Consider the following 27,326-nt stretch of genomic DNA (forward strand, 5'->3'; position numbering starts at 1 on the left):
AAATTCACGAAGGGATATTTTATAGACTTTCATAAGATTTTTTTGTTATTCTCATGGTGTTTACTGACTCAAGTGATCACAGAGTTTACATCTCTTTGTAGTTTGTGCCTATAGCTCTGCAGAAAGTTTGGTGAGGGTATATGAGGTAGTGCACTTTGGAACACGGCTTGGGCCAATGAGCGGCTCTCTGCTCTGACGCCGCTGCTGCACGCTACCGGCCGCCCCGCCCCCAGCATGGATACAGCCAGCAGGAGCGCGGCGCATAGGCATACTGTCACTGTGCCGCTCAGCACTCTGCTGCCATCATGGGAGTTTTCACATCCAGCCAAGATAAGTTTCCAGACTTGCAATTACCGGCAAAATCGTTCTAGTGCATAGAGTACGTCTCTACCGGTGCTGTTACGGTTTCGTCTTAGCCGATTTGTAATCAAGATGTTATTCTTGCTGAAACGCCGGTAAGAGTTCTCTAAACAGCATCTACCTCCCCATCAGCACCACACAAAGGGAGCCGCGGAGTTGAGTCTTCTAACGAGCTGTTGTTGTTTTTGTGAATGTCATAAATTCATTTGGGCTATCTTCCTTTTCGAAATGGATCACTTTGCAGCAGAGTGCCTTGTGTCAATGTCCAGCCGTGCAATTGTGCATGGTCCTAAAGGGAATAGAGAGATAAAACCAGAAACTGTGGTCTCTCCCAGGAACGGAGAAGAGACCAGGGAGCCCCTGGTGAAAGACAACTCTTCTCTTTTTGTCGTGGCCAGAATTCTTGCGGATTTCAATCAACAAACCCCCGCCAATTTTGCCGAACAGGCTAAAATAAGAGAGGATAGCTTGGCACCAGAGCTGGTCGGCGAGGATGGAAACTCTGCCACACCTACTAGCAGCCCCGTCGACACACGAAAGGCCAAACGACTGAGGGCTCGCGCAGAGCAAGGATACATCCTGAAAAAGCACAAATGCCACTATTCAGGTTGTGAAAAAGTTTATGGCAAATCGTCCCATCTCAAAGCCCACCTAAGGACGCATACAGGTCAGTTTCATTTGAAGCGAGTGTTTCCTGGGGTAAGAAATACATGTAGCCTATTGTAACGTTTTGGAATAAACTAGCACAGAGTGGAGGACGTGGGATTTATTTCTGTAGCACTGCGTTTACTCGGATGCACTTTGACTGCAGTTGAACCACATCAGTGCCTCCGAGGCATACGGTTATGTTTGCCTTGTGGTTTCCGTGTCCTCCCGTAGTCAATTAAAGAGACGAGTGTTCATCGTGAGAGTGCTGTTGCATTTTCTGTACAAAGTCTGTCTCCATTAACCAATTTGGTTGACCAATTGGCCAGTTTTACTTGCTTCATTGTAACAAAATGGAACGTAGTGCTATTCTACCAAAGGCTTCACTGGCACGCCCACTGGAGAGAGAGAGCGAGCGACAGAGTGCGTGTGTGTGTGTGTGTGTGTGTGTGTGTGTGTGTGTGTGTGTGTGTGTGTGTGTGTGCGCGCGCGCGAGAGAGAGAGAGAGAGAGAAAGAGAGAACCATGGTCAATGGCAACATTATTCCTTTGCTTCTTCTCCTCTTTCCTATCAGTTCTATCATGGGCGTGAGACCCCAAGGCTCAGTCAGAATAAGATAGAAAGCGATAGGCTACAGCCCATAAAGATTGGGTCTGCCACCCACTAGCCACGTACTGCCTACACCTCGTGTTCCGAAAATACGCGTCTGCCATTTTCACCTTTCAGGGCGACGAAAGATAGTCATCAGCGTGATGTACCGGTCATAAAATGATATAATCAGCCAATAACGAGCAGACAGCCACGTTGGTGCGAAAAGTTGACGAAACTGGCGAAGTCAGCCTGAAGTCACGTTGCAGGAAGGAAAAAACGGCATGTGCTTCGGATACAGCCCTCAATCCAAGGATAATTTACACAAATTACGCATTATTCGACCTTCTCGCAATGCAGAGGCGCTCCTCAAGATGAATAGAGGGAGAAAAAACGATGGAAAGTGCAAAAAGTGGGGGTTGGTGAGAGTTGTGCAGTTGTCCGTCTGACTGTTAAGCTCTTTGTTGTGATGTGCCACACCCCCGGCAGACAGACTGCCAGCCCAGCTGATCTGGCCAGCAACAGACTCAGCTAGCTGAGCGCCGAGGAGGAGCAGCCCTGCCGAGGACTGCGACTGTACAGCCCTTGTGCTGCACAACGCCCCCCTAGACATCCAGATCACACTGTTCAAACAGACAAAACGTAGACCACTTAAACAATAACAGCAACATAAAATAAAACAATGCCCCTCATGTTACAGACCAATTCCATGGCCCAAGATGTTTTAATGCCTTCCCACATATCACCATAGCCACAGGAGAATAAAATAATACAGTTTAGACACAACACTTGAAAGACAGCACTATAGCAATCTTTCGAAGAGCTGTTTTTCTACAGCTTGTGACACTGTCTCAGTAATGATTCACAAACACATATTATAAAGTGATAATTACAACTGCCCTCAGGTAATATGTTACCTGTCTACTGGGTAAAAGGCCATTGTGGAAAACAGGTGCAAATCAGTTGTAAACAATTCAAAGGTAGTTGTTGATGATGTTCATCAAATATCATGATCAAGATCATGTGCAAAGATGTGTACACCATGCATATTGCAATATGCATTTATTTTATTATTGAAGAGAAAAGCTTGGGACACATAGGCCTACTAGGTACCACTACATCACACACATATAATATATATACCTTTTTTCAATTTAGCATGTCATTTACATTTTACAGAAAAGGGGCGAATGATATTTAATATGTGTTGTTACATCATCTTATATGGAACATAAATAACTACCCCAGGTAGCCCATACATTTACATATCTTCAATAGTGTTTTCGTCTTTTATTAGATATTTCATGGAAAAAAATAGATAATATATAAGTGTCTTAAAAGTATCAGTGAACACTGTGAGATTAACCAGCTTTCTTTGTTCCTTAGAACAAGGCACTAGTGTGTTATAGGCTATAGTAGTCTATGGTATTTGTCTGCCAAATCTACCCTTGTATCATATTTTTCCAAGCCTGTATCACTGGTTGCGTTTGCATAGTGAGAACAAACTGTGAAAGCGAGAAAAGTTCTGCACGCCTTGACTGACTTGTTGTAACACACTTGTGTGGTTATTTGCTCAGTGTGTCGATAAGAAATCCCACTCATTGTGACCATGTGACTGCAGTACACCAGCAATTGTGATTGTGAGTCTGGCATCGTTCCCGTGTGTGGATCATTATATGCAATAGTGATGTGTTAACATATATCCTGAAGCTATGACTGTTCTTAAGGTCAAACGCACAATCTATATCACAGTAGTGTACACTATATATTTTTTCCACTCTCTCTCCCACTCACCCCCTCTCATTCTCTCCCTCTCTGTCTGTCTCACTCATTTTTCCTTTGTCAGTGGTCTACCGCTTAGCTCTGCCCCTCGTCTTGGCACTCAGCTGGTATATTCTATCTTCCCCAACTCCTGATTGGGCCCTGCTCCAGCTTCTGGCTTTCGATTGGCCCGCGTTCCGGTTGAATAATGAGCGCTCCGTCTCATTTGTTTTGGTAATCAGAGAATGTGGGTCATTTGAGTTCAGCAGCCCACTCCCGGCCAACCTGCTGCTAGTCCCGGGCGCCTCTTCCCATCGCTCGGCACTCAGCAGATTTTCCACCAGCCCCTACCAATAGAGCAAAGAGCGAACGGATTGCCCTTCTCCCTAGCCAAGCACCACACCGTTTAATTGAAGGGGGGGAACACAGTGTTATAAAAACAAACCAAGTCAGCCAAGTGAGACCGAGTCCTCAGTTGACTTCAGCAACGCCCTGAACTTGCAGCCGACTCAAGGCCTGAACTCTGCCTCATGTCATTTGTCTGGCTGAAGCAGGAACTGGGCACCCAACTGCATCCTGCATGGATTGCGTAAGCTGCCCCAAGCTCAGCTTTGTTCATATTTTTTTAGATGAAGGGGGGAGTTAAGCCTTGACCTAAAAAAAAAATGAAAAGCAAGCGAAATGCTGAATTATCATCTGTTTTAGTCATTTAGGGGAAACAGCCCTTCAAAACAAAGGTGGAAACATTTCAGTGTGTCTCCAGTTGTTATCGGAACTGTGCCTGTCCAGGCCGTCCAGGGTTGGCTGCATTCTAGTGCTGAGACTCCTTCTATCTCGCAGACCATAACAACACATTATTATTGTCTAGCTTTCAGAGCAAGTTTAGCACAGTGTCCCACACAACGTCTATCCAAAAAAGACTGAATTGAATTGATGCATAAAGCATGCAATTGGAACAAACCAAATACTTTTTTTGTAATGTTTATGTTCAGAGTTGAGGAGGAACGTGATTGCTCAGTGATGGATCAAGAACTGTTTAAGAACTCCTTAAAGTTGATGTGTGCAGTTTCATCTCTGTGTTTCATCCTGGATGCAGATATCTGGAGTTTCTAGAGAATAGCAACACCGTGAGAAACAGCAGAGAGGGTTTGCACATACTGTAGTAGGTGTCTCTGGAAGAGGTCCAGGCTTATGTCAAGCCATGGCCAAGTCCATGCCACAGTCAGGCTCTATCTGGGTGGTTGCTTGCTTATATCCAGCAGATGCTTTACTGAGATTTAAAAAACTGCTAAAAGCTCCAGACAGAGAAGCTGACTTTTGGCTCCTTGGCTTAGGAATCCTGACTGTTAAACCCAGTGCCAGGAGATAGCTCTGTGTGAGGTACTTGGAGTACAGAAATAGCAATATAAGCAACATTTATGTGCCATGTGCGTTCATATGCCATGAGGTACAGCACACGTTTCAAACGAGTGGAAAATGCACACTTTCTTTCTGTGTTGTGTTATTTTGACCAGTTCTACCCTGTTGAGGCTGCATTGTAAATTACCCTAAAGTACCTTTAGGCAAAGTAACTAAATCTAACTGGAGCAGTGTTGAGTGGGGCCCCTTCTTGCCCGACAGCAAACTAGAATGAGTTCCCACTCAGAGACCACGTGCCGATCCCAACCCAGAGTAATTATGCTAGCTGTGAGCTTTTTTCCACTCTTCTCCGTAATTGTTATTTTTACCTCCTTTTGTTGCGTCATGGCCCAGTAATCCAGTGGCCAAGCTAGGGGTTCTATAGAGCTCCAAATCGGAGTGAAGTCACTGGAATGACCCCGCTTTGACCTTTTGTTTTAGACAGACCTATATTGGTTTAGTCCGACTGAACCTTTGCTGACCTGTCACCCGTAGGAATGTTTGTGTGCAAAATACACTGGTGCCTGCGGCTGGCAGAGAGAGAGAGAGAGAGAGCTGTGGCAAAATGTTGCCAGGCTTGTTCTCTGACAATCATAAGGGCGACTATTGAGGCGTGCGAGTGAAGTGTTTTGATGGGTTTTTATTATTTACTAGTTTTGACCACAGTTGTTGGTTTTAGACATTTTCAGCAAACAGCTTGTTTTGACAACATTTAATTGGCAATTTATTGTATTTTTCAGTCAAATTACAGGTTTTTAACCAAGATGTCAGGCATCGGGCAAACTCATCTACATTTTGCCTTCAAAAGAAAACACATGAACTAAAATAAGATCTCAGTTCAACTTCAGCATCAAGCAGTTATGACGTACAACGTACAAGACTTTGACGTACACGGCTCAGATGCCATGTATTCCTCATACTAATTAGGTTGTGACCGTACCATCACAAGAGAGATGTGTGGAGGTCAAACCAATTAGTCAGCCATCGACACAAATGTAATAACCATCTCTGTGTGGGCATATGGAGCTAAATAAAGACACACAAACATGACGAGATAGGTGAGCCAAGCTCACCGGCTCCTCAGAACGAGAGGCAGAACAAATCCAGATATGGATCCTCCTCCAGATCTAGGTCACATCAGGGCCTGATCTGGCCTGACAATCCCCTGCAGATATCCATCATGGCACGTTAATGGTGATGCCATGTTTTGAAGAGATGGGTATAAAGGAAGGCAAGATGAGAGGAGGCCTGCAGGCTTTGCAACTCCTGAGCTAGCGCTATAGCCTAATGCCCACTCTGCATTATTCATCGTTTGGAGTCAAGGCTCTCGCTTGAGGCCATCATGCCGGTGCCACAGGACTCAGGAAGTAAAGATAGATGGCTCTTCTGTACACCATCCTGTTGCAGTGCTCCCATATGTGCAGGATGATTGCATGCTCACGGAATACTCCATCCTATGTCATTTGCTTGTAAAGAACAAAGGTCTCTATTGTCTGGTCTGGTGTGTGCATGCTAGCATACCTGTGGACATAAGTGGATCTGCATCATAGTCTGTTATCTGCCACAGGATTTCAAGCTGTATCTACAGTGTCTGCCAGATGCTGAGCTTATAAGCATATTTATGGGAGTTTGGGGATATCCCTTATTAATTAACATTTGAAAAACAAGCTGTAAGAGCTTTTGCGCAATGTGTGTAATGTTTGCTGAAATGGGAGGATGTTTTGGAGTTGCTGTAATCCAGATTTCACTGTCTGTCCCAAAACTTGCTTTACGTCAGCCTGTTGCTCAACCACTCCCCCCCCAGCCAAAGACTTCCCTGTGGCACACATGTTTATTTGTTTGTTTGTTTGAGAATTTCATTGATTCACATTGATAGGTTCACATTGAAAACGTAAAGTCTTTGTAAGTTAATTAGGTGAACAAATTTGTTGATTGGCTAACCCATGATGTCTCCTCGTGGTTTGAATCTGTGGCCTACATGCAGGTCCTTGAGTTAGGGTTAATCTCTCCTTCCCCCCCTATAATCTAATCTATTGGCTGTGTACAACTCCATAATGTCATCTGCGTTCATTTAACTGACTCGTACAGTTGTGTTCAACTCTTGTGATTACGCTGATCTTGTATCATAGGGACAGCAGCATGTAGTTAAACTGTCATCCGTAATGTTGGGCCACTCGTCACAGTAACAAACAACGGCATAAAGTCCGTACAAGTGTCATTCAGTCTCATTGTGTTTTCTGTGAGATCACTGCCGGAGGTTGTTGGGATAGCACGACACAAAATGGCTGCATTTCTTGTGGGTTGTGATTTTTGTTGGGGGGTTAAAGTGCTTCAGGCTTGTCTTTGTGTCATCATGCGGAATCCTGAAGCGTAAGCAGGATGGGCATTAGGACCTGACAGACTTTGGGGTGGGGGACTAGGAGGACGGTGGGGGTGTTACAGAGGGCTAATACAAATGGCCACTCATTACGGAGTCTTGGTTTGAGGTGCTTGGAAGCTGCAGCAGGTTTCGGGTCTAAGGTTACCAGACAGCTTTGTCTGATCTGCTGAAGCTGGGTGAGGGTGGGTCTCCCCTCCCGACCTGAACGCTTGTGCTAAGCTAAGGAAGAGGAGGGGAGGGGATGATGAAACTGTACATTGATGTACAGGACCCAGGGCAAAGGAGCTTTGTGGGTGAACGAGAGCTAAGTACTTAGTTCAGTATGCTGGTTAAGACGACGGATGCAGTTTGCGAGCGATGACCCCCTTTATGAAGCCACGCCATGCTCTGATCAATAGAGATTTGACAGCTCCACATGGGCTGGATAATCAATGTTTTTTCAATCAGTCTTGTTCCATGGCCTCGCTACATTTGTTCTCTTGCATGAATGCATGAGGGGTGTATCTGGATATTGTATGCCTCCTACATGTCCTCCACCTGCATAGTTAGTTGAGAAAGAAAGGCTGCATTGCCTGTCATGGTCCAGGGTCTCAGTTCAGCCCTGGGCCTGTGGACTCATCGATAACCTGTGCCACATTTTGAGTGTGTGTGTGTGTGTGTATGCATGTGGGCATATTTGTATATTTCAGCCAAACCTGCCACTATATCTTTATGTGTGTGTGTGTGTGTGTGTGTACGTGTGTGCTTTATGTGGGTGCATATGTGTGTATGCATGCATGTGTGTGTGTGTGTGTGAATCTGGGCCCAGCCCTGGCCAGTTCCGCCCCCATAGGCAGCTGCTCTCCCCAACGCCCCCTCATTATTTCCTGTGTCCATAATGGCCGTAATGTGACATAAAGGGAGGCCTTGGCCGATCCGGACCCTGATGTGCTCATTAAAAGTCATCCCTTTATTCGGAAGGGGAACACCTCTAACCCCGTCCCTCACCCCTGCTGGGAGACCCCTCGCAAAGGGCCCGTCACCCCTCCACCCAGGCCAGGCCAACGACACATCACTAGTGATCAAGCGCAGCACGGTCTGCAGCATCACAGAGACAAAGGCCTTAATGGCATATTTTACAGTCTGTTTGACTCGTCTTTGCTGGAAACCTCTGGGCCCGGCTGGTATTGTTCTCTTGGGGGCCTACAGAGCCACCTGGAGCTACAGAGGAGTGTGTGTGTGTGTGTGTGTGTGTGTGTGTGTGTGTGTGTGTGTGTGTGTGTGTGTGTGTGTGTGTGTGTGTGTGTGTGTGTGTGTGTGTGTGTGTGTGTGTGTGTGTGTGTGTGTGTGTGTGTGTGTGTGAGTGTGCGCGTGTCATCCTTTCAGATGGTTTGTGTTGGCCATACAGTGTAGAGGTGCCGTGCTGAGTACTGCTGTTTTGAGGATGTTACAAAAGAAAAAGCCACAGAATGAGTCATAGTGAATCGAAAAGTCTCTAAGCCTTTGTTGGTAACTCAAACATGCTCGAGGGGGCTCTAAAATACTCCAATCCATATTGGGTCTGCCTGTTCTGATTTTATAATAGTCTGTGATGTGTTACTGTGCGTGTGTGTGTGCGTGTGTGTGTGTGCATGCATGTGTGTCTGTATGGGCGTGTATATAACTGAGGTGACTAGATCCCTCAGCAGGTCAGCCACTGTGTGTGTGTGTGTGTGTGTGTGTGTGTGTATGCATGTGTGTGTGTGTGTGTGTGTGTGTTCTCTGACTGGGCAATCCTGCCCTGCTCTGGTTTCCTGCCCGGCTGCCCTGGGCCGGGTGCCAGGTTAGCGCAGCGCTGGGCACAGGAGGCTGGGCTGTGTTGTGCTGTCTGCCCCAGGCATGCCAGCACTCCCTGTGGCCCAGTAAGCCAGCCATGTTTCCAACCATCACGCACGCAGGCATACACTGTCCTGTGTGTGTGTGTGTGTGTGTGTGTGTGTGTGTGTGTGTGTGTGTGTGTGTGTGTGCAAGTTAATGTGTGTGTGTCTGTATGTGTGTGTGTGTGTGTGTGTGTGTGTGTGTGTCTGTCTGTCTCTGTGTGTGTGTCGTATGGAATATATTCTCCTCACATTGGTGTGGCTAAAATTCCTGTCAGTCCGACCCCAACCACCCCTCTCTGGCTTCAGCCCTCTCTGCTCTGCGCTGCTCTGCTCTGCGCTGCGCTCTGTTTATTCTGTACAGTCGTCAGGCAGACACCAGCACCATGAGAGGAAACCTATTCACTCCGCCGGGAACCTCCATTTTGAAATCCGCCCCAGTTTGTCATCTCAGATGGTTTCCTGTTTCTGTGGGTTTTGTCCTCTCTGCCGTGAGACGTATGGATAATTATTTTAGTTCGGCTCCAGCGGCAGCACTAATCCCGTGACTTTAGAGCACGTGACCCGCAAGTTCGGGAGGCTTCGGCCAGTGAAGGGGTTGGGCAGTGGGGGGTGGGACAAATCTGTCGAGGTGGCACTCGTATCTTTACATCTGGCTGGTGTGTGTGGCCGTGGCCAATGGAAAGCCGGCATTAGCCAAATCCACTTTATTCCCGGTCAGGGATGTAAATAAAACTGAATGGATGGGGGCTAACCTCGGCTAATCTGGCAGGTTAATGCCCCCGGGCTCTGGGCCAGCTCCACTGGACCAGGGGATGTGTCTGAGAGGGGGTTCCTCTCCAGGCTCTCTTTCACCCCCTCTCTCTCTCTCTCTCTCTCTCTCTCTCTCTCTCTCTCTCTCTCTCATCTCCTCATCCCAAACATACACAGGGCAGTGTGGAGCGCTCCTGTCCAGTCTGTTGTTTCTCCTCTCGTTGTCGTGGTCCACGCTGTGTGGTCCGTGTTGATCGTTCATCGTCATAAGCAAACATGGCAGCACAGCACACTAAGCATGAATCCACATGTAAGCAATAGAGACCAGAGAGAAGAGAGGGAGAGAGAAAGAGAGCGAAAGAGGGAGAGAGAGCGCTTTTGCAGTAGGCTTCCATAACTGGAAGTTAGAGAGAGAGAGAGTGTGTGTAAGCAAGAGAGAGAGAGAGTGATATCCAAATACATGCAGTGGTGTTCCATAACTGGAAGGCAGGAGAGAGAGAGAGGGAGGGAGGGAGGGAGGGAGAGACTGCCTTTCCTTTCCTTTCCTTTCCTTTCCTGCCGGAGTTAAGGCTGGAGTTATATCAGGCCACCGTTGGTCCGGCCCTGCATTTGCAGACCGCTGAGCTCATGTATTCTTTAGTTGGCTTTGGCAGCGACTTATAAAAGCCACTCTGTTCCTCCCAGTCCTGGCCCAGCCCCCCTTCACCCCTCACCCCCTCACCCCACTCCAGCCCCCCTTCACCCCTCACCCCCTCACCCCACTCCAGCCCCCCTTCCATGGGTTCCCACTCTCTGTTCCAGTACTTCCAGCTATGACTGCAGTATCCTGAGAGTGCGTATATGTGACGGAGAGAGATGGTGGGGAGTGCACGTGTGTGTATGCATACGTGTGTGTGTATGTGTGTGAGATGAGGAGAGAGACAGAGAGGGCATATGTGTGTGTGTGTGTGTGTGTGTGTGTGTGTGTGTGTGTGTGTGTCTGTGAGCATGCTCAGGGGCCTTGCCGTTCTTGGCAGCCTGACACAGGAGGGGTGTCAGTTACCTCGGGCAGGAAGAAGGGGGATCTTAGAGTCACTGCAACAGCGCTGTGTCTCTCCACCTCCGTGACGCAGAAGCCATCTTGAGCCGGGCGCTGTGGCTTTCGCTCGCACTGGATTGGCAGGGCACAGAAGCCATCTTGAGCCGGGCACCGAGGTTCAAGGGCACAGAAGCCATCTTGAGCAGGGGGCGGAGAGGCTGGCGGTCTCACGCTAGGTAGCAGGCCTTTTGCAGGGGCTCTGATCTCCACAGCTCAGCTGTGCTCTTTTCCGCTCCACACTGCTATGCTATGCTAGGCTATGCTAGGTTAAGCTATGCTACATTATGCTGGGCTATGCGCAGTGCGTGGGCTGGTTGCACTGCATGGAGGGGGTGATTGGGGTGGGGGTGGTAGAGAGAGAGAGAGAGAGAGAGAGAGAGAGAGAGAGAGAGAGAGAGAGAGAGAGAGAGAGAGAGAGAGACAGAGAGAGAGAGAGACAGAGAGAGAGAGAGAGAGAGAGCTGCACTGCTGGTACAGAAGGGTGGATGGGCTGTGTGAAGCGGGTGGTGTGCACAGAGGGGGTGGTGGATGAGAAGGGTGGTGGTGGTGCTGCTGGTTGAGTTTTAAAGCTTGGAGGATGCACTGTTGTCAGTCCAGAGAGGTATTGGGTGGAGGAGCGTAGGGGTGGGGATAGGAGAGGGTGGATGATGATGATGGCTGAGGTGCTGGAGGGTGGAGGTTGAAGGCAGGGAGGGCGGATGAACTGCTGCTATCGCTGGCCTCCGCTGATGTAGGTCACCCAGTCAGCCGCATCTGCAGCCGATCTGATTGGCCCAGTGACAAGACAGGGGGAGGGAGCAGTGGACAGACCAGTGGACGAGGATGAGCAGACAGAGGTGGAGAGAGAGAGACAGATGAATGTGTGTGTGTGTGAGAGAGAGTGTGAGAGAGTATATTGTAATGTGTGTGTGTGCAGTGTACACACACATGCGTACGTATGTGTGTGTGCGAAAGAGAGAAAGAAAGTGAGTGCATGCACACAATTTTTCACTTAGCATGTTATTACTGTTTCCCTTAACTTAATATTGTCATTGTTCTAATTGTTACTGTAAAAACCATTATGCTGTTTTGTTTACTGCTTTGGCAACACTGCAGGAGTGCAAGAAAAGGTTAGCAGATAGCTTACAGATGGCATGGTTGCAGAGAGATAGGGAGAGAGAGAGACAGAAAAGAATGTTAGGAAGCAGAGATGGAATGCTAGTAGAAAGAAAGAATGGGAGGTGACATGGGGTGAAAGAGAGAGAGATAGAGAAAGCAAAAGTGCAGAAGAGGAGATATATGGGAGACAGAGTGTGTAGAAGAGGGGATGTAGGAGAGAGTGAGAGAGAGTGTAGAAGAGGAGATGTAAAAGAGAGAGAGTGTAGAAGAGGTGTGCGTTAGCAGGCTGTGTGTTATCTTTGCTGTGGCCTATGTGGGATCGGACCCTATACACCGTCATAAATCTGCAGCCCAGAGCCACAGCCAGGGCCATGTCTTAGATGAAAAGAAACATTCAGATAGAGACTTGGCCTTGCGTATGCACATGTATGTGTGTGGGTGTGTGTCTGTGTCTATGTCTGTGTTTGTCTGTGTGAACCTGAGTTTTTGTTTCTGTATTTATATATGTTGTATGTGTGATGGAGGGTGTGATGGCTCTGATATTTCTCAAGGGAAGGTGAGAATACTTGAGTGCGTGCGTGTGTGTGTGTGTGTGTGTGTGTGTGTGTGTGTGTGTGTGTGTGAATGGCGTCGGTCTGCTGTCTGCAGTGGCCTTGATGAGATAGTCACGCCGGTGCCCCTAGGATATCTCTCACTGGGCAAGAGGGCTTCTCCAAACCGTCTTCAGCCGAGTGCCTTACGCACTTCTCTTTGTGTTCAATGTTTTCTATAGAAATGGCCAGATCTCCTGTAGAGCAGTTCAGTGTTTGCTATGCTCACTCGAGCTGTAGATCTTTCCATTTATTCCCTGCTCTGAGCACGGCGCTGATCTCATTGGTGGGACTATTGATTACCTATTCCCACCTGATGTGGCTAACGTAACATTTTTATCGTATTGCATTGGCTTCAATCAGATGTGCTTGATACACGTATAGGTCGATACACAAGTAACCAGGCATGAATAGGTAGAGCCAGGTGAGCTTAGTGCAGGTATACGCGGACACACAGGTACTGTAAGGGGCTAGGCAGCAGGACTGAGCCAGAGCGCCCTTGTGTTAGTCGGAGCGGAGGTGAGCGGAATGCTGGTGAGATTGGATCAGTGTTCCAAGCCAGCTGGCATGACCAGCCAATGGCGTATGTGGAACTGAAGATAGATAGATGGCGTATATCTGCGTGCCCCCTCCACTCTGCCCATGTCTGGTGCCCGTCCGGAACAGACGTAAACACTTGTGCTAACGGCAGCAGCTGTGCCCGTGTCCTCGGCTCACCGGGGTTAAAAGCATCACCCGCAGATCAGGAACCTGCCTGTCAGCCTTTTCCCAGGTTAGCCCAGAACAGCAGAGGGGAGAGAGAGAGCGAGAGAGAGAGAGAGAGGTAAAGATAGAGAGAGAGGAGAGAAAGAGAGAGAGATAGAGAGAGAGAGAGGCGAGAGAGGCGTAACTTATTGAGCCAGCATATCTTTACATTAGCACAGCAGATCTATAGATCACTACACCCTTGAAAACACATACATGAGAGAGAGAGACCAAGGGAGAGAGAGACAGAGGGAGAGAGAGAGAGACAGACAGAGAGAGAGAGAGACTGACGGAGTGAGAGTGAGAGACAGACAGAATGGTGAGCGGAGGGGGACCCCTCAGTGTAATTGACAGCGCTGTAAGTGATGAAATGGCCAGCGCTGTGAAACATGGCCTCCGACCAAGAGAAGGGACGGGGCCTGCGATGATGGGTAGCGGCCTGTCTGCCTGAATCAGCCAGCCCCCGGTAGTTTGTCAGGCCTCCTGTGTGCGAGAGGGGGGAAGTGGTGGCTCGTAGGGGGTGAGTTATGGACGTCGCTCATAGCTCTCTTATTAGAAAGCCTCGCCGTAGCGGAGGTAGGGGCGGTGCTGTTGTTCCCATCCGGCGCGTCTGTGTGCGGAGATTGGGAGTGAGCGTCTGAGGAGAGATGCACAGATTCTCAGACGGCCCTGACCCGTTAGCGTTAGCATACGACCACTGAAGACAATGGGGCGATAATAAATTAAATGGCTCTTGTATGGCGTGGCGCTCCCCCCCCCCGCCATAAAGCCATGCAGGCCAGGGCTGTGTTTATGGCTGGAGACACGCCCAGGGGCCCTTTGTTTCCGCCCACGCTGGGCTGTATTCAGGCTGCATGCACTCCAGCTCGCCTTGGGCTCAGACACATGAATGGAGCCAGGGGCTGCTGAAAGGCCCGCTTTGAGGCTCTCGCTCTGGAGCTCAGCGCTGCGCTGGTCCCCTATGCAGATGCGTGCACGTACTCTCACCCACACACACACACACACACACACACACACACACATCCCTGATTGACTGACACCCCTCCCCTGTGTCGGGCTGCCAAGAACGGCAAGGCCCCTGAGCAGGCTCACTCGCGCACACACACACACACACACACACACACACACACAGACACATAGACATACACAAATGCGTAAACATACAGGCACACATGCATACACATACAGGCACGCATACACATACAGGCACTAATACACACACACACACACACACACACACACACACAGGCACACACTCACACACACACACGCACACATTATGGTTTTGATTAACAGACATACATTTCTTCACCCTGGTTTTGGGTGTGTGTCAAAATTAAATAATTTCAGGCACTGGTCTCAGCCCAAGAGTCTGATTTATGACTGGGACGTGTAATGACTCAGTGGCTTGGTGTGACGCTTCTCGGGTCTAACGCTGACGACTGTCGAGGCGCTCTCTCTCAGATGGTGGGCTATTGTGTGCATGCTGTGCATATGTTAAAGCTTATGCTATACTCCCTGCCAGGTTATATAGCCAGGCCCCGTCTCGTTTGGTTTTAAATGCCACTGCTGCTTTACGAGTGGGAAGGGGGGTGTGTCTCCTGCCCCCCCTCTACGCACGGGCCCTCTTAGACCCGCCCCCCTCCTGCCATCCCATCATGCTTTGCTGCTGCTGCTGCTGCCGGATGAGGTCATTGGAGTGGGCTGTGCCCGGGCGGCGTTGAGGGCACGTGGCGGTGGCGGGCGAGAGAGGCCGGCCAGAGTGTGTGTCTGGAGTGGGAGTCGGGTCGGCCATCTTATCATTAGGCCTGTGGTCGAGCGGAGCGCTGTGCCCTGGGCCGTGGTTTTGGACGAGGTAGCCTGGCTGTCTGTCTCCCTCCCTTTCACTCTCTCTCTCTCTCTCTCTCTTTCTCCCTTTCTATCACTCTCTCCCTTCCCTTTCTCTCTCTCTCTCTCTCTCTTTTTCTCTGGTTCCCCATGCCTGGCATGAGGCCATGGCCATGAACACTAAAGTAAATCATTCCTCTTCTGATGAGCACCGGTCTAGCCCACTATACGTCTGTGCTGCCATGTTCAGCTCAGATTCCCCCCGCTACCGTCAATGACCAACCCCCCCCCCCCCCCCCCCCCCCCACCCCCCACAACCCCGCCAGCTGCCGTCAGGACAGAGGGAATGAGAGAGGCAGAGAGAGAAAGGGCAATTGGAAAGAAAGAGATATGTGGAGCTCCCTTTACTCCTAATTTAACTTGATGAGGAGCAGTGCATCTTACCTAGCACAGCATGGGGTAATCGAGGGAGTGAGAGAGAAAGAGAAAGAGAGAGAGAGAAAGAGAAAGAGAAGGAGAAAGAGAGAGATGCACAGAAAAAGTGCCTCTCTTCATAGCTATGGCCATGTTGCTACAGTATGTAGTTTCCAAAAGGTAGCTATGCAGCAAAGCATAGGTAATGGAAGAGAGGACCTAGCTTTTTGAAGGTTTTTGTTAAAGATATGTTTGCATTCTCTAAGCACTTGTAGCTGATCTGGAAGGGTTGCTAACAGCACCCAGGCCACCAAGACCATGGAACTGATGCTCAGTAGAAATGAAACCTTTATTTAGGAAGGTTTGTTTGGTTTAGGAAGCCACAACTCTGTCACGTGAATAAATGCAAACATGATCACAACCCTCCCAGCTCTGTACAGGCCTGCATGAGGCTTCTGCTGGATTTTACGCTTTTGTCTCGTCTTGTTCCGTTCCGTTGGGTTCCGTCTCGTTTCTCTTCTCCATTTTGTGTGAGCTCCTCTGCGGAGCGGAGCGGTGCGATGTGGAGGTGTTTTAGCTCCATAAAAAGAGAGAGAGAGCGAGAGAGAGAAGCCTCTATCTAGCCGCGGGGGGATCGGGATGCACAGCCTCTCTCGGCTCCGCTCTCTCCTGGTTGGCATTATGCAGACCTGTGTTCCCTTCACGCTGAGGCAAAATAGAACCATGTCTCACCAGCAGTAATAGCCACGGGCTGCAGGAGCCCAGAGGATTTTTTTTTCCACTGCTTGCAGAAGATATGAGATTGTGTGTGTGTGTGTGTGTGTGTGTGTGTGTGTGTGTGCATGTGCGCGTGCACACACGGAGTACATTTAAGGACACCCACAGCCATTCAGAGCAGGATGTCTGGCTGGTGAGAAAGGGGGGCAGTGAGTCTAAACTAGTGACGCCTTAGCGCCCAGCCAGTGGATCGTGTTCTCTCCTTTCTCTCTCTCTCTCTCTCCTTCTCTCCTTCTCTCCTTTCTCTCTCTCTCTCTTTCTCCTTTTCTCCTTTCTCTCTCTCTTTGTCCTTCTCCCCTCTCTCCCTCTCTCTCTCTCCTTCTCTCTCTCCCTCTCTCTCTCTCTCTCTCCCTCTTTCTCTCTCTCTCTCTCTCTCGTGTGTGTGCCGACCATGGGTGAGGAGACGGCAGGAATTTTATCTCCCTCTCACCAAAGGATGGCGGCCGCTGGGGCAGGTGACTGACGCTAAAGGCTCCGGGTCTGACGTTAATGCTCCCCCTGCTCCTGCGGGCGGGAAACTATTACGTTCCTCCCGCCACCGTGAGAGCCCTATTCATAATCTCAGATCGGTCTCCAAACACACACACCCCCCCCACACACACCCCCCCCCCCTTCACATCGCTGCACGCTGTCTTTTCAGGACTCGCCAAGCCAATGGCAAGGGGTTTGTGTTCTTCATGTGCGTTTGTCCTCTTGGTGACTCTTCAGATGAAATGAGAGGGTGTGTGTGTTCTCTTTCTGTGTCCGCGCCGCAAAATGAAGGGGAAGGAAACGGCTCGAGGAGGGTGGGGGAGGAGAGGAGAGGAGGAGAGAGGAGAGAAGCGTCGAGTGGAGTAGTTTTATTTACTGACCCAGTGGCCCCGAAAGAGAACAGTTATATAACTCTGCTACCTGTGACATAAAATCGCATCACCTCGGAGGAAGACACTGGCTGCTACTGCCCCCCCCCCCCCCACCCCCCCCATTCGTCTGACGCTGCTGTTGCTGCTTAGCTGAGCGTACAGCATGGTGTGGTGCGCTGCGGCGCGGTACAGTACAGTACGTATTCATGATGTAACTGCCTCACGGGGTAACTGGGTCACTGTGTGCATTAGACGAAAGCCCAAAGCTTCCCTAATTACCCCACCCCACCCTCCTCTCCTCTCCTCCTCCCGCTAACCACTCAGCACCACCCCCCACCCCCCCCCCCCTCCATCCTGTGCAGCAGCCTGCCTCTGAGAGGGACAGGGCGCGGGCTGCCAGGGTTGGACAGCTGCCAGAGAAGGCCGGCCTATCGGCTGGTCCCGACGTCACACACACACACACACACACACACACACACACACTGCCCCGAAGGCATCTCCGCGTCTCGTTTTCGCCCGCGCGCCACGAGCGGACAGCGTGACGGGGGCAGAGCAGAGGCAAAGAGAAGGACGGACGGAGGGAGGGAGGGAGGGAGGGATAGAGAGAGAGAGGGTAGAAAAGAGAGAAGGAGAGCGGGGGTGTGGCGTGGTGTGGCGTAGTGGTTGTCCTGCCCTGCGCTCATTACTGAGAATAGCGCTGCGCTGTGGTGGACGGTCCACGCTGAGCCCCTCCTCTGTGGGCACTGGGTCATGGTGGCCTGTGGGCTGTGCGCGGTGCCCCTGCCATTGTGTTCCCACAGGAACAAAGGGGGGCTCAGCGCTGACCCTGCACCCCACACCGCCCTACACCACCCCACACCACCTCGCACCACCCCACACCGCCCAGTACAAATCAGCTCAGCGCAACTGGGCAAGGCTGTCCACCCCCCCTCCCCCCTCACCCGTCACTGTTATGAAACACTGATCCAGTACATCATGGCTCTCTTTACATAAGTACATCCCTCGCTCATCTGACACACACACACACACACACACACACACACACACACACACACACACACACACACACACACACAAATTGTAGGCTCACTCTCACATACATAGAGACATACACACAAACAGACATCTACACACACACACACACACACACACACACACACACACACACAAACACACATCAAATTGTAGGCTCACACTCCCATACAAACATACACCCAAACAGACACAAGCATGTATATATAATTAGGAGCTTAATCTCTCACACATGGGTGTGGGTTGCTGACATCATTGTGGGTGGATGGCAGGCTTGTGGGGCCCTTCTGACCGAGTGCCCAACAGGCACTGACTCCTTTTTCAGATGCATGGTGACACAGCGTGGCAGTTTTGTGTGCCCACGAGTGTGCGCGCACACACACACACACACACACACACACACACACACACTGGGGCCCTCTATTAAGTCCTTGGGACGTTTCCAGAGCTGTGGGCAGCAATAGCAGCAGCAGCAGCAGCAGAGGTCCTGCATAGAATAGGCACACAGCCCAGGACTGAGCTGAATGCACCCTCGGCACCCCCGGAATGACCCGGAAGTATTTATTGTGTTTATTTCTATTATCACACCCTTCCTTCCAGAGTTCTGTGTTCTCTTCTCTATAATCAATCACAAAAACATGCATCAAAGCACACAAAATGCCCCCTTTCCTGTCTCTTTTTTCTGTTTCCGTTATACATATACTGTATCTATCTGCCCTCCCTGTTTGAATCTTGAGCGTGCTTGTGTTCTGGTCATGTCTACTGGGGGTGGGGCAGGCGTTGTCCAGTGCATCTTTGCTCTCCTGAGCATCTGGGAGTCCACTGCACCAAGGCCTGCGTCCACACATGCTGCCCTGCTCTCTGGGCCAGTGAAATATTCATGTCAGGAGATCTGTTACCACTGCCGGCTAGGCAACGAATGGAGATCTCTCTCTCTCTCTCTCTCTCTCTCTCCCTCTCTCTCTCTCTCTCTCTCTCTCTGTATATGTTGGCTCGTTAAAGGAGAGTGTGTTTGTATATGCACTTGCATGTGTCTCGTGAGAAGTTTTGCGCGCGCGTGTGTGTGTGTGTGTGTGTGTGTGTGTGTACACAGGTGGTATGTTGAGTGTGAGTCAATGATCTTGTATGTGGACACTCGTCTTCTAAAATCTGTAATCGTTTGTCTTGCCTTAGCGTGTGTTTTCATCAAGCCAGTGGGACTAGTGTCCTAGCCCCAGTGTGGGAACAACACAAAATCTGCAGGAGTTTGACTTTTGCCTGTTTCTTTAGGAACTAGGCTAATCTTAGATTTTGTCTATTTATGTTTATATCTGGAGAACTGTAGATCCAGGATGTTTAAACAAGGTCAAACAAGAGTGACCCGCTGCAGATTAGTCCCCGCTAGTTGATCTGTACAGGAACATCAGATATCGGACGGACCGCTTGCGTGGCTCGCTACAGTTTGTGCGTGTAGTGTGTCAAGCTGTATTGAGCAGCATGATTTAGTGTGTGTAGAATTGTGTGGTTTTCTTTCTCTCTCTCTCTGTGTGTGTGTGTTTGTGTGTGTTAAAACTGATTGGACACATGTGCTGCCTGGGGTGGGGTGTGTGTTTGGTGTAAATGTGTTGCAGGATTAGTATGTTTATGTTCTCAGCAGGTATTTACATGCTGAAAGGTTTTAAAAGTGTGTGTATGAACCTTTAAGTATATGTGTGTGTGTGTGTGTGTGTGTGTGTGTGTGTGTGTGTTCGTGCTTATGGTTTTGTTTGCCTGTGTGTGTGCACAACTGTCTTTGGGGTTGTACATATGAGAGTGTGTGTGTGTGTGTGCGTGTGTGTGTGCACAGTGTTTGTTGCCGGGTGGTGACACACACACACACACACACACACACACAGCTTGTGTGCTGTCTGGAGGTGAGGCTGTCAGGTCCCAGACGTAGACCACAGACTGGGGAGGGGGGAAGTCTAGACTTGCTCATTTCTCCTGCTTTGTAGCGCAGGCCCGGTGATAAAGGAGGGGGAGGAACAGTAGCAAACACACACCAGCAACCACTCCACACCCATACACACACACACGCACACACACACACACCCCAGAGAAAACACACACCAGCAACCTCTCCATACCCACACACACACACACACACCCCCCCAGAGAAAACACACACCAGCAACCTCTCCACACCCACACACCCCCCCCAGAGAAAACACACACCAGCAACCTCTCCACACCCACACACACACACACCCCCAGAGAAAACACACTGATCAGGATGTAGACCTCACATATGTGTATGTGTATCTAGTGAGTGTGTTTGTGTGTCTGTGCATACATGTATGTATGTATACTATGTATGTATGTATATATATACACATATGTATGTGTGTGTGTGTGTGTATGTATTTGTGTGCGGTGAAAAGCAGACCGGTATTTTCCACTGAGGCCCTGTGTTGTGCAGAAGAAAGCACGTCCCAGTAACAAAGGCAGCCATAGGCCAGCTGCACTGCTGCTCACTCATGTGTTCAGGCCAATGTGCTGGCGTAATGACGGAGAGGTCTGGGCCTGTCCTCCTCCCACCCAGACACGCTCGCCTTTCTTCTCTGTGCACGCAACACAGACGCACTGCCTTTTTTCCATGACCAAAGCTGCTACGTCACTAGATTTAAAGATGGTGTGTGTGTGTGTGTGTGTGTAGCCCATACGGTTTGCCGCGATGCAATCAGCATAATCAGAGGCAGCGCTTTACTGTAAATCTGAGCCCCACATTGCTCCACTCCTCTCCACAGTGTAGTGTAGTGCCCCGCTCATCTCTCCTCTCCTCTCCTCTCTCTCCTCTTCTCCTCTCCTCTCTCTTCTTCTCTCCTCTCCTCTCCACAGTGTAGTGTAGTGCCCCGCTCGTCTCTCTCCTCTCCTCTCCTCTCCTCCTCTCCTCCCCTCTCCTCCTCTTCTCTCCTCCTCTCCTCTTCTCTCCTCTCCACTCCACAGAATAGTGTAGTGCCCCGCTCGCCTCTCTCCTCTCCTCTCCTCCTCTCTTGTCTGGTCTGCTCTGCTCTGCTCTCTCTCATTGCTGAGTAAAGGCTGTGTAAATTTAGAACAGCGCATCCCACTATTGTCGGGCAGAAAACCACTGACATGGAACTAAACAGAATTCTGTATCAGCCATGTTCAGCCTCTCGTAGGCTAACTACATGCTATTCAAGACCCACTAGGTGTGTGTGTGTGTGTGTGTGTGTGTGTGTGTGTGTGTGTGTGTGTGTGGAGTTGACCAGTTCTCACAGTTTGTGACTCACTAGAAGTTGGAACGAAACCTCACCACTGCGATATATAGTTCCATCTGGCTTTGAGCAGATTTGTGTCAAAGCTTGCTTTTATTGCAGAGGGAAAGCGGGTTTGGTGGGGCTCATGGCGGGTGGGTGGCGATGGTGGGGTTATTGGGGTTGTTGGGGGGGGCTGTTGGGGTTGTTGGGGGGTGTCTAAGGGCTCATTTCCTCCTACATAGTCGGTCACAGACAGTTCCGCGCGCTGGAACGGGTCGGGTTCGACTGGAGAGATCATTAGCATCTGGATCCCTGGCTAATTATACTGGAAGTCTGGCTCCCCTGTGTGTGTGTGTGTGTGTGTGTGGGGACGAGCCAGGGACAGGGTGGGGTGTAGTAGGGGGTTGTGGCTTTGGTGGTTGGATGAGAGGGGGTGTGAGGGTGGAGGGGAATGACAGAGAGTCACGTTATGGTGCCTTTGGGGACAAAGAGAGAGAGAGAGAGAGAGAGAGAGAGGAAGAGAGGAAGAGATTTGGAGAGAGAGATAGAGGGAGGAAGAGGGAAACAGTTGGAAAGAGAGGAAGAGATATTTGGACATAATGTAACCGTGATGGAGAGAGACAGAGATGGAGAGAGAGAGAGGGAGAGATGGGCACAAAGGGAGAGCTGGAGAGAGAGAAGAGAAGGAGAAAGAGAGGTGGTGTTTATGGCCATGTGGACTATGAAGTGCGTTTGAACTCCAAGATCCCCCTCCCTCCCTCTCTCTCTCTCTCCCTCTCTCTTTATGTCTCTCTCCCCCTCCCCTCTGAGACTGGGCGGGTGTTATGGCCGCTCACTTATCTCATGGCTGAGTCGGCTCATGCGCTGGCTCCTCTACTGAGCACCACTAGTCCACAGGACCCCTTTGTGTCTGTCTTGGGGACACACACCCCTACCGCCCCGCACACATCCACATATCCACCCCTACAGCCCCCCCAAAACTGACCCTCCCTGTCCCCGTCTAGCCCCCGTCAACGTCCTCGTTCTCCCCACGCCCCAGATGACCTTGGCTACATGCGAGTGCTGATGGAACATATGGTGCCTTTTTTCTCTTCCCTCCTCATTTTTGTATGTTTCTCTGGTAACATGGGCAACTTTTATTCCTCTCTAAAGAGCCTTGTCTCTAGTGTCAGCGCGGGGGTGAGCCAGCAGTTGCATGCGGCGTGTGGCCTGAGCCAAAGCTCGTCTGTGTTGTGTCATGGGAGGATGGGAGGGGGCCTCGTTTGTTGTTTCAAATCGAGAACAAGCAAGGTGAACTTGACCTTGACCGGCCATGTGGCGTGTGTGTGTGTGTGTGTGTGGTGTGTGTTGTGTGCGTGTGTTTGTTTGTCTCTGTGTGTGTTTGATGAGTGAGATTTTTGTGTGCGTGTGTATAGTAAGTCTGAGGTGTGTGTGTGTGTGTGTGTGTGTGTGTTTGTGCAACATTTTGGCATGTACACCGTTGTGTCGGGTGTGTATCAGTGTGACCAGAGGAATGGCCTGCGTGTATTTAACAAGAACCTGGCAGCACACACACACACACACACACACACACACACACACACATGGCAGGCCAGGACTGAGAGGTTAAATGAGGCCTTTGTTTGCCTTGTGAGTGTGTGTTTTTTTTTCTGTGGAGGGAGGCAGGAGGGGAGGAGCAGGAATTATTGGGGGGAAAAAATCACCTGGTTGAGGTCAGTCAGTGCGTGTGAGTTGCGTGCGTATGTGTGTGTGTGTGTGTGTGTGTGCGTGCTTGTGTGTGTGTGTTGAGATCAGTGGGGGCGAGTGCTGCTGTTAATTGGTACCAGTGAGGCGTGGCAGTGTTGACGACACAGGGACTCCTTAACACCTCGAGCCAGCCAGTGGAGCTCTCCTTTCAACGTCCCCAAAGAGCCCTCGGGGATCAGCTCTCGGCTTCTTTACAAGTGCACTGCGGGTCGAGAGAGCGCACACACCAATCCGAAAAGCAACAAAAACAAAAGTCATTCAGCCGAGCAGAAGCCTTGCAGTCTCATGCCAGCAAAAACACCACGACATTTCACACTCGGTGCTCTTTATGTAGAAAAACTATACTGTAGTCTTTTTTTTTTATATGCCGCTTCTGGCAATAACAGCAGATTTTAACATCACATCTTATTGTGAAGCTGAATGCAGTTGATGATTGATGAAAAAGATTCTGTATTTCCTATAAAGTCCTCCACACCCACTCTGTTGCTTTTGTATAGCATGTTGTAAATGTGTAATTGAGTGTTTTGTTGAATTGAGATTGACATGAACAAAAAAAATATTATTGTGAAAATTGAAAAAACAAAAATGCTGATCTTGTCCTGTCTGCCCTTTGCCACAGGTGAGCGCCCGTTCCCCTGCACCTGGCCCGACTGCACCAAGAAGTTTGCCCGGTCGGACGAGCTGGCACGCCACTACCGCACACACACGGGCGAGAAGAAGTTCGGCTGCCCGCTGTGCGACAAGCGCTTCATGCGCAGCGACCACCTGATGAAGCACGCCCGCCGCCACTCCGACTTCCAGCCCGCCATGCTCAAGCGCCACCACGGGGCCGGGGGCAGCGGTGCCGCAGGAGGTGCCCTGGGAGCGGGCAGCAGCATGGGTGGCGGGGGCACCAGCGCACGTCCCGGATCCCTCAGCGACTACAGCCGCTCGGACGCCTCCAGCCCCACACTCAGCCCCACCCTCAGCCCTGCCAACTCGCCTTAAGACAAGAGGAAGAAGAAGAAAAAGAAGAAGAAAAAGAAGAAAGAAGACAAAAAATCCAGCCGCACTTTCCTGCCCAGCCCCACCAACCCCCCAATCAACCCCCCCCCCCACACACACTGAGACTCCCCCTTCACTGGGGCTCCTGGCTGGTTATTTTCATTATTTTATTTAATGATTTTGTTTTGTTTTTTCGTGAGAAAGACTTCTTTTTCTTCTTTCTCGCATTTTTTGTTGATATCTCTCTCTCTCTATCCCTTTCTCTTTCCTCTCCCATAGTAATACTCATGTTGCACAGCTGTTAGGCCTCCTTCCCCTCCGCTGGGTCCTTGCTTGCTGTGGTGTACTGTATTGTACATAACCGCTTGTAGTAGTGCAATTTTTTTCTTGTGCAACCAGAAAAAAAAAAATACGACAACACACCAACAACACAGAAACAAAAAAAAGCAAAGAAATGGAGAAAAAAGAGAGAATGCCTTTCGCAGATGGCAATATTTACAATCTGTACCATGTGTCTGGATTTCTCTAGCTTCTGGCCACAGCTTTCCTCATTTTGTTTCACTCATTTTAAACAACTCAAGTTGTTCAAGCGGACAAAAATATCTAGACAAAATTGACAGGTATATGAAATTGAATTTGTTTTTTTGTTTTTCTTTGACCTTTTCACCTTGACAAGGGTGAGGGGCGAAGGGGCAAACACACCACACCTCAGGAGTCAAACAGTTTTTATTTTGAGTTTCTACTTATTTGGTTTTTTTTTTCTTTATTACTCACCTTGACTGCACAATACAAGCATCACTTTACTCTGAAAAATTCAACATGGGGTTGAATTTTTGCGCCCTGCTCAGGGAAGGCTGTGTTAGCTTGAAAGAATGAACATGTTTGAAGAGAAAAAACATACACAAACACACACATACACACACACACACACACACTCAGACACACACAAATTCACACAAACTCACACCCATAAAACAGCCTTACTCTCAATGAGATTTGCACTCTTTTCCTTTTTTTTTTTTTTTTTTTTTTTTTCGGGTAGTTTTCACATTGTGGGAAAACTAGCTCTGGGTAAAAAGAAAGACATAAAACCAGTCCTAAGGACTCAACGTTAATCATTGATCTTGAACTGAGGAGGTACACGAGAGACTGGCTCTACCAGAGTGATGAGGAGAGGACAGAGTGGGGTGCTTGGTTTGTTTCCTTGCTTTTCATTTCTGCGAGACTGGAAGAAAAGATGTTTTTTTTTTTTGTTAGTGTGTGAGTGTGCGTCATTCATGCAAATATCTCTAACCGTCTCTGTTGAGAAGCCAGGTGACCCCAGTCAGTCAGTCACTGGGGCAGTATTTCAAAGGGAAGCGTCTGTGTACTGTCGCACTGTCCAACAGAGTAATCACATGATGCGTCCCATCCTGTCGAGCGAGGTGGCTCGCCATGTATGGCCACTCTTCTCTCTCTCCGAGTCCACGAGTCTATTCACCCCTTGAACAGCCCCAAAAGCCTCAAAACAAAACAATGAGAAACAAAAAAAAAGGAGGAGAAAGTTTCAAAGCAGCTGTTTCCTTCTTCTCTGGACTGCACACCTGCACATTCATCAAACTCAAATCAGGGTTTCAAACACGCACACATACACACACACACACACTGTGACTAACACATGAACTGAAGCATTCAACCATTCAACATACACTACTACTTTGGTAGAAAAGGACTTTTGTTGTCATGGTGTGTTGTTCTTCCTCCTCTGCTGGCGTCCTGAATATAAAGCACACACACACAAGTCTGACATCAGCAGCAGCAGGGCGTGGCGTGCGTGACCTGGCTGCCCTCTGCGCTGAGGTGTCTGGGTGAGATAACCTCCTGGCTCCCGCGCCTCTGTTGGGGACAGGAAGGGGAGGAGGGGTGGGTCCCTCCTTCTCTTCCTCGCTCCCTTGTTCATTTCGCTCGTTGGTTCGTGCGCTCGCTCGAGTGCTCGTTCGCTCTGTGGCTCGCTGGCAGTTTTCTCAGGTAGAACCAGACAGCCTGGCCCCGTGCCCTCTCTCGGCCCCCGCACCCAACACACACACACACACACGCGTACACACACTCACACACACACTTACACACACTCACACGAGCGTGTGCCCTGCCTGAGGAGGCCTCCCCTCTTAGGAAACAGCTGCATCCCACACAGGGCTATTCATAGAGCAGAGGAGGAGGAGTGGAGAGCCTTCCAGTACGGAGCACCTCACACCTCTCTCTCTCTCTCTCTCTAGCTTGCTGCCTCTCTCTCTCCCTCTCTCTCTCTAGCTTTTTGCCTCTCTCTCCCTCTCCCTCTCTCTCCCTCACTAGCTTTCTGCCTCTCTCTCTCCTCCTCTCCATGTCTCTGTACCTAATTGTCCCTGACTTTTTCATATGCATTTCTCTCTCCATCCACTCTTTCATAATGTGCTTTTCTCTTTTTATAGCTATAATTTCACTCTCTCACTTTTAAGCAGCTTCCCAAATGTTCTATCTTATCTCTCCTCCTTTCTCACATTCTCCCACGCTCCACTTGGCTCAGAGAAACTGTATGCAGCTTTATCTCTCTCTCTCTCTCTCCCTCACCCTCTCCATCATGTTTGTTCTCTCTCTCTCTCTTTCTCTCTCTCATCCTTTACTCTTTCTGCCGCTGTGGGAGTGTGACTCGAACACCGCTCTGGCCACAGAGAGATGAAGAGAGAGAGAGAGAGAGAGGAAGAGAGGTGGAGAGGTGGAGGGGAGGGAGGTAGAGAGGCTGGGCTGGCTTGGGTGGAGGCCAGCCCGCGTGTTGCATGGCTGGGGCTGCATGCTGAGGAGAGCAGGGCGGCCCCCGGACTGACGGGAACAAAGGCAGTTATCAGCGGGAGGCAGGAAGGACTGAACCAGACGAGCTGCGGCGTGCCGCGCTGAGCCCCGCCGATGTGCCCGGGCCCTGCCGATAAACACACAGCGAGGGGGAGGGGGGGGGGGGGGGGGGTTATCAAGCTTTGCGTAGCACAGAGGAGACACCCACCCACCCACCCACCCAGAGTCTCCTCCTCCACCACCCCCGCTATCCCCCTGTGTCTGTTCTCCTCCACCCAAGGCCCTCCGCCCCAAAACCCCAACCCTCCCACACGCACACACACACACACACAGCCCTGGGGAACACACCCCATCATTCCCCTCCGCCACCAACAGCAGTTCAGCACAGCGTATCCCATAGTGCAGTGCGGGAGAGCAAGAGGCGGAGGATCGG

General features: G+C 50.0%; 1 protein-coding gene across 1 annotated transcript; it reads left to right on the forward strand.

The window, feature by feature from the left end:
• The first annotated feature begins 261 nt into the window (after positions 1 to 261).
• On the forward strand, positions 262 to 27,069 carry klf13 (Kruppel like factor 13). Its single transcript, XM_062546567.1, has 2 exons — positions 262 to 1,027; positions 23,724 to 27,069. The coding sequence occupies exons 1-2, from the start codon at positions 589 to 591 to the stop codon at positions 24,089 to 24,091; spliced, it is 807 nt and encodes a 268-aa protein (XP_062402551.1). The 5' UTR covers positions 262 to 588; the 3' UTR covers positions 24,092 to 27,069.
• Positions 27,070 to 27,326: the final 257 nt, after the last annotated feature.

This window comes from Sardina pilchardus, chromosome 10, assembly GCF_963854185.1.
Source record: "Sardina pilchardus chromosome 10, fSarPil1.1, whole genome shotgun sequence".
In the NCBI taxonomy this organism is placed as follows: Eukaryota; Metazoa; Chordata; class Actinopteri; order Clupeiformes; family Clupeidae; genus Sardina; species Sardina pilchardus.